Here is an 11,571-nt window from a genome sequence, read left to right as displayed (position 1 = left end):
TCAATTGTTATTTTATTTATTGAACACCATTTACTATTTATCAAGTATTCAGGGCAGTGCTAATTCCCATACAAGTATCCATAGGTCCAAATTGAAACAGCATGTTATGTCAGACAATCTTGTAAAGGGTGTGGACAGGTCTTGGATCAAACCTGAGACCCTCAGTCAGGACAGATGCTCTACTGCCTGAGCTTGCTTTCAAGTCAGGACAGGTGCTCTACCAGCTAAGCTTGCTTCCAAGTCAGGACAGGTGCTCTACCGGCTGAGCTTGCTTTAAAGTCAGGACAAGTGCTCTACCGGCTGAGCTTGCTTCCAAGTCAGGACAGGTGCTCTACTGGCTAAGCTTGCTTCCAAGTCAGGACAGGTGCTCTACCGGCTGAGCTTGCTTCCAAGTCAGGACAGGTGCTCTACCCATTGACCTTGCTTTCTAGTCATGACAGGTGCTCTTCCCATGAGCCTGGCTTCCAAGTCAGGACTGGTGCTCTACCGGCTGAGCTTGCTTCCAAGTCATGACAGGTGCTCTTCCCATGGAGCTTGCTTCAAAGTCAGGACAGGTGCTCTACCAGCTAAGCTTGCTTCCAAGTCAAGACAGGTGCTCAGCTCTACTGGCTGAGCTTGCTTTCAAGTCAGGGCAGGAGCTCTACCGGCTGAGCTTGCTTTCAAGTCAGGACAGGTGCTCTACCAGCTGAGCTTGCTTCAAAGTCAGGACAGGTGCTCTACCCATTGAGATTGCTTCCAAGTCAGGACAGGTGCTCTACTAGCTGAGCTTGCTTCCAGGTCAGGACAGGTGCTCTACCAGCTGAGCTTGCTTCCAGGTCAGGACAGGTGCTCTACTGGCTGAACTTGCTTCCAAGTCAGGACAGGTGCTCTACCCGCTGAGCTTGCTTCCAGGTCAGGACAGGTGCTCTACTGGCTGAACTTGCTTCCAAGTCAGGACAGGTGCTCTACCCGCTGAGCTTGCTTTAAGGTCAGGACAGGTGCTCTACTGGCTGAACTTGCTTCCAGGTCAGGACAGGTGCTCTACTGGCTGAGCTTGCTTCCAGGTCAGGACAGGTGCTCTACTGGCTGAACTTGCTTCCAAGTCAGGACAGGTGCTCTACCAGCTGAGCTTGCTTCCAGGTCAGGACAGGTGCTCTACTGGCTGAACTTGCTTCCAAGTCAGGACAGGTGCTCTACCCGCTGAGCTTGCTTCCAAGTCAGGACAGGTGCTCTACCCGCTGAGCTTGCTTCCAGGTCAGGACAGGTGCTCTACTGGCTGAGCTTGCTTCCAGGTCAGGACAGGTGCTCTACTGGCTGAACTTGCTTCCAGGTCAGGACAGGTGCTCTACTGGCTGAACTTGCTTCCAAGTCAGGACAGGTGCTCTACCAGCTGAGCTTGCTTCCAGGTCAGGACAGGTGCTCTACTGGCTGAACTTGGTTCAAAGTCAGGACAGGTGCTCTACCCATTGGGATTGCTTCCAAGTCAGGACAGGTGCTCTACCGGCTGAGCTTGCTTTCAAGTCAGGACAGGTGCTCTACCAGCTGAGCTTGCTTCCAGGTCAGGACAGGTGCTCTACTGGCTGAACTTGCTTCAAAGTCAGGACAGGTGCTCTACCCGCTGAGCTTGCTTCCAGGTCATGACAATTGCTCTACCCATTGAGTTTGCTTCCAAGTCAGGACAGGTGTTCAACAGACTGAACTTGCTTCAAAGTCAGGACAGGTGCTCTACCCATTGAGTTTGCTTCCAAGTCAGGACAGGTGCTCAACAGACTGAACTTGCTTCAAAGTCAGGACAGGTGCTCAACAGACTGAACTTTCTTCAAAGTCAGGACAGGTGCTCTACCCATTGAGTTTGCTTCAAAGTCAGGACAGGTGCTCAACAGACTGAACTTGCTTCAAAGTCAGGACAGGTGCTCTACCCATTGAGTTTGCTTCCAAGTCAGGACAGGTGCTCAACAGACTGAACTTGCTTCAAAGTCAGGACAGGTGCTCTACCCATTGAGATTGCTTCCAAGTCAGGACAGGTGCTCAACAGGCTGAGCTTGCTTCCAGGTCAAATCAGGTGCATTACAAACTAAGCTGAACCGATAAGCCCATAAAAACACTCAGCATTCTCAATATTTGCAAAGTGAAAAGAGTATCTTACGGTGTAAAAATTCCTTTCGAATAAAATATTCTGACAAAAAAATAAAATCTGGTTATGATGTGTTTAACAGCAAATGGTTTATGTGAATTATACCTGGCGCCTATCTCATGTTCATCCTGATGAATACATTATACCAATTTTCCATGGGCATAGTGAGTTTAATTTTCGCCTGTATTGAAAGCCTAGCCAAATTATGACCATTAAAGGCTACTTATGAAAGTTAATGGTCAAGTAAAGAATAGGGAGGCACTTGAATCTTCCAATCTACCTCTTCACTCTGTTACTGTTTACTTTTCAAAAGGCCTGCTTAATAAAATCCCATAAATCTCAGCACATGCTTGTATATCAATTTTATGAACATGGATAATTGACAACCATGCACATTAACTTGCTTTATTTTGAAATTATTATACCCCCACAAACGAAGTTTGAGGGGGTATATTGGAGTGAGCTTGTTGGTCGGTCGGTCGGTCTGTCTGTCGGTCGGTCTGTCGGTTTTCATGGTTTCCGGACGATAACTCATGAAAGGCTAGACAGATTTGAATTTTTTTTGGTACACAGGTGTAACATCAGAAGATACAGGTCAAGTTCGATATTGGGGCTGGTGGGGTCAAGGTCACTGTTACTAAAAATAGAAAATTGGTTTTCGGACGATAACTCATGAAAGGCTAGACAGATTTGAACAATTTTTGGTACACAGGTGAAACATCAAAATATACAGGTCAAGTTCGATATTGGTGCTGATGGGGCCAAGGTCAAGGTCACTGTTACTAAAAATAGAAAAACGGTTTTCGGACGATAACTCATGAAAGGCTTGACAGATTTGAACAATTTTTGGTACACAGGTGTAACATCAGAAGATACAGGTCAAGTTCGATATTGGGGCTTGTGGGGCCAAGGTCAAGGTCATTGTTACTAAAAATAGAAAAACGGTTTCCGGACGATAACTCATGAAAGGCTTGACAGATTTGAACAATTTTTGGTACACAGGTGTAACATCAGAAGATACCGGTCAAGTTCGATATTGGGGCTGGTGAGGCCAAGGTCAAGGTCACTGTTACTAAAAATAGAAAAACGGTTTTCGGACGATAACTCATGAAAGGCTAGACAGATTTGAACACTTTTTGGTACACAGGTGTAACATCAGAAGATACAGGTCAAGTTCGATATTGGGGCTGGTGGGGCCAAGGTCAAGGTCACTGTTACTAAAAATAGAAAAACGGTTTCCGGACGATAACTCATGAAAGGCTAGTTTTTCTTGTCAGCAGTGTAACTTCTAAATTACTCAACAGATTTAAATAAAACAATACATGCATAATAAAAGAAGATGCAGTGTGCAGTAACCTTGGAGTTATGGCCTCTTTTCAAAGGAATGGTTTGCCATTCCTGTGTCCAGGCGGCATTTGGGGGTATTCGTCACTCCTGTGACAGCTCTAGTTTCTTTTTATCTTATCAAAGTTTGTGTAATGTTGTATGCTTTTCATTAATGCATACTTCAAACTGCAGTTGATGGTAGCTATGTACTTCTTGCTTAGCTAGCCATTTTGCTATTGTTGACATGTCAATTTAAGCTTGCCTGTTGTTTTTGTGTGTGCAAAAGCTTTAATCAACATAAAACTTGGTACACAATTCTTTTGCTTTGATACATGCCATAACCCCCTGGGAGAGGGGGTGGGGATTTTGTTAAGCAAGTGCCTCATGATTGTGTACTTGTTTCCACCAGGGAATAAAAGTGATTTATTCAGAAGTATAAATAAAATACTTCTGGATGTAGAAAAAGGTAAAATGCTGCTGCACTGAAGCAATAAATGTTGAGTATCCGCTGGAATAATGTCAAAATCCCTTGCAAATATATTATTACGTGTATCAAGATATGGCAAACTATTTTTGAAAAATGACTTTTAATCCAGTGTACACATATATTCATGTCTTCATTTTTCAGAATGAGGCAATTTGTCCAGGAATGTTAAGAAAGGATCTCACCTGAAGTGTACTTTGTGTAACTTTCACCATCCAGGTTGTGCCGCTTATATGGAACAATGACACTAACTCAGGAGTACATGTACAGGTTGAACAAGAGGTAAACTTGAAAGGGGCAAAAGGCTATGAGTACTTAAATAATGTTTCCACCAAGGCAATCCACTGGAGCTAGTACTTGTTTCTTTCCAGAAAACGTATTAAAGCTAGTCCTTGATTCCGCCCACTAAATAGGCTGAAGCTAGTTCTTATTTTAGGCTGGAGTTAGTACTTGTTTCCACTCAGGAAACAGACTGTAGCTAGTACTTGTTTCCATCCAAGAAACAGACTGGAGCTAGTACTTGTTTCCATCCAGGAAACGGACTGGAGCTAGTACTTGTTTCCACTCAGGAAACAGACTGTAGCTAGTACTTGTTTCCACCCAAGAAACGGACTGGAGCTAGTACTTGTTTCCATCCAGGAAACGGACTGGAGCTAGTACTTGTTTCCACTCAGGAAACAGACTGTAGCTAGTACTTGTTTCCACCCAAGAAACAGACTGGAGCTAGTACTTGTTTCCATCCAGGAAACGGACTGGAGCTAGTACTTGTTTCCACTCAGGAAAGCAACTGGAGCTAGTACTTGTTTTCTCTCAGGAAACGGACTGGAGCTAGTACTTGTTTTCTCTCAGGAAACGGACTGGAGCTAGTACTTGTTTCCAACCTGGAAATGGACTGGAGCTAGTACTTGTTTCAATCCTTGAAACAGACTGGAGCTAGTACTTTTTTCTCTCAGAAATCGGACTGGAGCTAGTACTTGTTTCCATCCTGGAAACGGACTGGAGCTAGTACTTGTTTCCACTCAGGAAATGCACTGGAGCTAGTACTTGTTTCCATCCTGGAAGGGGACTGGATCTAGTACTTGTTTCCACTCAGGAAATGGACAGGAAACCAACTGGAGCTAGTACTTGTTTCCATCCGGGAAACGGACTGGAGCTAGTACTTGTTTCCACCCAGGGTGGACTGGATCTAGTACTTGTTTTCAACAAGGAAATGGACTGGAGCTAGTACTGGTTTCTTTCCTGGATACAAACTGGAGCTTAGAACTTGTTTCAACCCAGGAAACAGGCTCGTTGTTAACACTCTCTCACCCTCAGCTACCAAACAGTGGCTAGAAGAATTATGTACACCTTTTAATACACAGTAAGGCCTTTTTTTTTTTATAAGTTGGATAATGGATCCGCCGCCCAATATTTTCGAAAACTCCAAAAAAAATAAAAAAATGATTATAGTATTTTTTTTATTTTTTTTAAATATTGAAAAAAGTAAATCAGTTGTTTTTTTGCACACATGAATAATGTAAAACCTGTTGCCAGTTCCTTTGCAAAATAAGGATACAGTTTTAAAACTTGTTTTCAAAATGGCGGCCTCAATTGAGCTGAGATCATACAAAAAAATAAATTCTCATTTTCAACATCCCATCTGCATTTAAACTATTTTTTTGGAATAACTGATATCAAGGCTGATGTCTGTATCAATGGTAACAAATCACATATAAACCAGAGTAATTGATAAAATATATTGTCCTTTGTTTGTCCCACTGGGGGCATAAATTGTTAAACAAATTATATGGAAACTACTATTCAAGTAATCAAAATCTGTGGTAACTTAAATTTTGCTAAAGCTGCAGAGAATTATCTTAACTTCAAAAAATTCATTACTGAATAGAAAGTCATTTTTAGCTCGACTATTCGAAGAATATGGAGAGCTATACTACTCACCCAAGCGTCGGCGTTGGCGTTACACCTTGGTTAAGGTTTTGCATGCAAGCAAACATAGGTTAAAATCTCAGCAACTACTTGAGGTATTGCATTGAGACTTTATACAATGGTACTCAACCATCCAACCTACTTAATTAACCAAGTTAGAAAACTCTAGTTTGCATTTAACGCAAATAAAAGGCCTTTATTATTCGACTTGGAAATTCTGGTTAAGGTTTTGCGTGCAAACACACATAGGTTAATATCTCAGCAACTACTTGAGGTATTGCATTGAGACTTGATACAATGGTACTCAACCATCCAACCTACTTAATTAACCAAGTAAGATAACTCTAGTTTGCATTTAATGCAAATAATTGCCCTTTATTATTCGACTTAGAAATTCTGGTTAAGGTTTTGTGTGCAAGCACACATAGGTTAATATCTCAGCAACTACTTAAAGTATTGCATAGAGACTTTATACAATGGTACTCAACCATCCAACCTACTTAATTAACCAAGTTAGATAACTCTATTTTGCATTTAATGCAAATAATAGGCCTTTATTATTTGCTTTGAAATTCTGGTTAAGGTTTTACGTGTAAGCACACATAGGTTAATATATCAGCAACTACTTGAGATATTGCATTGAGACTTTATACAATGGTACTCAACCATCCAACCTACTATATTAACCAAGTTAGATAACTCTAGTTTGCATTAAATTCAAATAATGGCCCCTTTTTTCTGGTTAAGGTTTTGCGTGTTACCACTTTTAAGTCAATACCTCAGCGAATACATCATGTATTGCATTGAAACTTTACACACAGGCTCCCAACCATTTAACCTTCTTCTTTAATCTAGTAAGATAACTCTATCTTTCATATTATATAATTTTTGCCCCTTTATTATGAGACTTAGAAATTCTGGTTAAGATCTTGCATGTAAGCACACAGGATAATATCTCAGCAACTACTTGATGTATTGCGTTGAGACTTTATACAATGGTATTCAACCACCCAACGTAATTGAATAACCAAGTAAGATAACTGTATTTTGCAAATAATGGCCCTTTATTATTACACTTAAAAATTCTGGTTAAAATTTTCCATGTAACCACATTCATGTTAATATCACAGCACATCATGTATTGCATTGAAATCTAATCTAACAGTGATCCATGCATGTTTCGCCAAAACTTTTCAATCCTTACATTGAAAAGCGGCGGAATAGTCGACCGCGCTGTCTCTTAATGACAGCTCTTGTTATTATTTACATTTCATATTCCATTTAATAAATAATTAAGTCCGTGAAATTTGTTACATTGTGAGTTTTCTGTTGAGAAGAAGTAGTGCCCAGCAATGAGGAGACACAGGCATATTCATTGTAAGGTTGATATGTTGAAATAGTGTTGTAAATAGGAAAACTCTTGCAGTCAGGATGTGCTTTAAAAAACATCAACAAAAAGTGACAGTAAAACTGAAAGTTTGTAATAATATTGTCTTAAAATGTGACATTATCATAAGGTGGAAGTGTATAAAATGCTTATATAATGATTACATTAATTTTAATTTGAAATTGGTAGGAGAGAAAATTGGACAATAAAGCCAAACATATGAGTATGACAAAGTGAGCATGTGAACATATCAATATTCATTCTATGAACATGTCTTCCCTTTTTGTTGTTATTTTGATATTTTGGTTTTGGGTTTGACCACAAACGTTATGAAAAATACATGTACATGTATTGTAAAATAAATAGCATGAGTATGAAATCCTTTTTTTTTTTTTTTTTGGCACCACCCGTCCAACATTTCTTCAAAAAAATCCGTTAACCAATTAATAAAAAAAAAAAAGGCCTAAGAGTTATAGATAACAATGATAGAAAATGAACAGCAACGGTGTTATATTTTAATAATTTGGAAATCAGTACGCAATTTACAATGCTGATGAAGGTTAACATTAAACCTATAAATTTGAGTTGAAAGGTTTATTTTAAAGCCAAACAAAATACATCTTCACTGTATGGAATATGTTCCTCTTTTATTAAAAAGGAAAAACAAACAAATGTGAGAATGATTGACTTATTTTTACAAACAAAATAACTTGTCATGTAATCATTTAATAATAACAGTAGCCATGTAGAAACAATTCATAAGACGCAGAGTTCAGCTTCAAGGTCAATAAATCGATACCCTCCGGCAATCACCAGTGCTATCGATAATAAAACCCTTCATGGTAACCAACTCAGTGGATTTTAGTGAGGAAAACGGGATACGTACTGGGGGAACTTAGTTCCGCGTTTACTTGTAAAGGAAAATGGGGGTTTCGCATGATGTGGATTGTAGTACTTGCTTCCACCCAAGGAACAGACTGGAACCAGTACTTGTTTGCATCCAACAAATGCACTGGGGCTAGTTACTGCAGCTTCTACCCAGGAAATGAAATGGAGCTATTAGTTTTTAACCAGGTTTTCAACGCAAACCAGGTTATAAGAATGGGGATGACCGGCGTCAAACACTGGTTTCTGCCCAATAACTTAATGATAAATAATGATAATAGCATTGATGGATAGTAATGAAAATTGGTGTGTAGGTAGCTTATTTGAAGATTGGGATTGGGATTGCTTTATAGTGGGTCAGGGTCAAGGTCACTGTAACTTAAAATAGAGAAATTGGTTCTGCCCAATAACTTAAGTTTGAATTGATGGATAGTAATGAAAGTTGATGTGTAGGTAGCTTATGTGAAGAGCTAGCTTGGGATTGCTTTTGAAGGAGTGGGGTGGGCTTAAGGTCACTGTCACTGTAACTAAAAATGTTTTTGCACAATTACATTAGAGTTGATGGATTATAGTGATGAAAGTTGATGTGTGGGTAGCTTATATGTGAAGAGCTAGCTTGGGATTGCTTTGAATGAATAAAGATAAAGGCTGTTGCTTTCTTAACACATAAGAAATTAATTGGGTATAATTTCTGATAGCCCATATCAAAAACTAGGTTTCAAAGGGTTGTAGCACTTCTTGTATTTCTTTAAAACAAATAAATCTGTATGAACATTTTTTCCCCACCAAACGTATGTTGAGATGGAGCCTTTATATGAGAAAGGTATTTGACATATACTTTAAAATATGTGATATGTCATGATTAAGTCGGCTAGAACATTCAATAATTTATAGCATAGTACAATTTTCTCTAAAGTGTAGTATTACAGACATGGTCTTAATTTCATTATATAACCATGAAATTTAATGTCATTTATTTCCACTAATGGCCAGTATGTGACAAGTTTATTTCAATAAAGGTTCTCAAATTCATTTTTACTTTAAAATAGCCATAACTTTGTCCACTTTTGAAATGATATCTGTGAAAAGATGCCGCAAACTTAATTTAGAGGAAGAGGACAAAATTTATACCATATTCGATGACAAAAAGTATCTCTAGCCTGTGCGATATGTTTTTTGAAGCCTTTTGATTATCTTACCGTCTTTCAAAATAATTTGGAATACATGAATTTTTATGTAAGGATTTATTAAGTAAAAATTGAATATTTATTAGCTTAAGGTGAAGTTTATGTTGTTCATGTGACCAGGAAAGAGCTGGGGTGGAAAAATGCGGATATTTTACGATTGTTAATCATTATGCTACATTTACTACTGCTAGACCTGACGAGGTACAAAGGCCCTAAAAGTGCATAACCAGCTATTGATGGTGAGACAGATAATGACTTCATCTCCAATGTATCTGCCGGTTGAAGATCCGTAAATCATTTTGACCTTACAGAGTAAAGAGACTGAGTTCACTTAGTCTTTCAAATATTTCTGACAGTTCTGGCCAAATCACAATGAAATTGGCAAAGGAATATATCTCACTCAAAAAAGCCCATTTCCAATGTCTATGTTTCCCATGGGCTAGTGTCACACTTGTTTATGCTTATGTTGCAATCAAAGTGTTAGAATCACATTTGTAATTTTCATTACATGGATCCATGGTCATTGTTGCAATTGTATGTATGATACTGTTGTCAATGTCACTCTTGTATGTCTCACTTGGTCTCATGGTCAATGTCACATCTTAATGAATCACTCTTTACCATGGCCAATGTCACAAATGTGTGTCTCACTTGGTACCATGGTTGATGTCACACTTGTATGTTTGACTTGGTACTGTTGTCAATGCCACACTTGTGTGTTTACAGTATTAGGTGCCATGGCCAATTTCACACTCATGTGTCTCAGTGTACCATGGTTAATGTCACACTTGTTTCATTTTGTACTGTTGTTGATGTCACATTTATGTGTTTAACCTACTAGGTGCCATGGTCTTTGTCACACTCATTGTTCCACTTGGTACCATGGACAATGTCATACTTGTGTAATTTACTAAATGCCATGGCCATTGTCACACTCATTGTTCCACTTGGTGCCATGGACAATGTCATATTTGTGTGATTTACTAGGTGCCATGGCCATTGTCACACTCATTGTTCCACTTGGTGCCATGGACAATGTCATACTTGTGTGATTTACTAAATGCCATGGCCATTGTCACACTCATTGTTCCACTTGGTACCATGGACAATGTCATACTTGTGTGATTTACTAAATGCCATGGCCATTGTCACACTCATTGTTCCACTTGGTGCCATGGACAATGTCATACTTGTGTGATTTACTAGGTGCCATGGCCATTGTCACACTCATTTTTCCACTTGGTACCATGGACAATGTCATATTTGTGTGATTTACTAATTGCCATGGCCATTGTCACACTCATTGTTCCACTTGGTGCCATGGACAATGTCATACTTGTGTGATTTACTAGGTGCCATGGCCATTGTCACACTCATTGTTCCACTTGGTACCATGGACAATGTCATATTTGTGTGATTTACTAATTGCCATGGCCATTGTCACACTCATTGTTCCACTTGGTGCCATGGACAATGTCATACTTGTGTGATTTACTAGGTGCCATGGCCATTGTCACACTCATTGTTCCACTTGGTACCATGGACAATGTCATATTTGTGTGATTTACTAGGTGCCATGGCCATTGTCACACTCATTGTTCCACTTGGTGCCATGGACAATGTCATACTTGTGTGATTTACTAAATGCCATGGCCATTGTCACACTCATTGTTCCACTTGGTACCATGGACAATGTTATATTTGTGTGATTTACTAATTGCCATGGCCATTGTCACACTCATTGTTCCACTTGGTACCATGGACAATGTCATACTTGTGTGATTTACTAGGTGCCATGGCCATTATCACACTCATTGTTCCACTTGGTACCATGGACAATGTCATACTTGTGTGATTTACTAGGTGCCATGGCCATTGTCACACTCATTGTTCCACTTGGTACCATGGACAATGTCATACTTGTGTGATTTACTAGGTGCCATGGCCATTATCACACTCATTGTTCCACTTGGTACCATGGACAATGTCATATTTGTGTGATTTACTAGGTGCCATGGCCATTGTCACACTCATTGTTCCACTTGGTACCATGGACAATGTCATATTTGTGTGATTTACTAGGTGCCATGGCCATTGTCACACCCATTGTTCCACTTGGTGCCATGGACAATGTCATATTTGTGTGATTTACCAGGTGCCATGGTCTATGCCACACCTGTATATTAGTACCAACAGTACTCATTTTCACATTCAACCAAGTGTGACCTTGACCTTTAAGGTACAGACCTTGGTCTTGTGCATT

General features: G+C 39.5%; 1 protein-coding gene across 1 annotated transcript in view; it reads left to right on the top strand.

Moving 5' to 3' along the window:
- The first annotated feature begins 509 nt into the window (after positions 1-509).
- Positions 510-11,571, top strand: part of LOC128235578 (uncharacterized) — a 58,892-nt gene continuing 47,830 nt past the window's right edge. Inside the window, exons 1-2 of the mRNA XM_052950390.1 lie at positions 510-673; positions 1,386-1,547. Of these exons, the coding sequence (XP_052806350.1) occupies positions 510-673; positions 1,386-1,547 (326 nt within the window). The remainder of the gene's footprint in view (positions 674-1,385; positions 1,548-11,571) is intronic.

The sequence above is a fragment of the Mya arenaria genome, chromosome 5 (genome assembly GCF_026914265.1).
Source record: "Mya arenaria isolate MELC-2E11 chromosome 5, ASM2691426v1".
Lineage (NCBI taxonomy): Eukaryota > Metazoa > Mollusca > Bivalvia > Myida > Myidae > Mya > Mya arenaria.
Note: the sequence above shows the minus strand (reverse complement) of the source record. Positions and strands in the feature narration are given on the sequence as shown.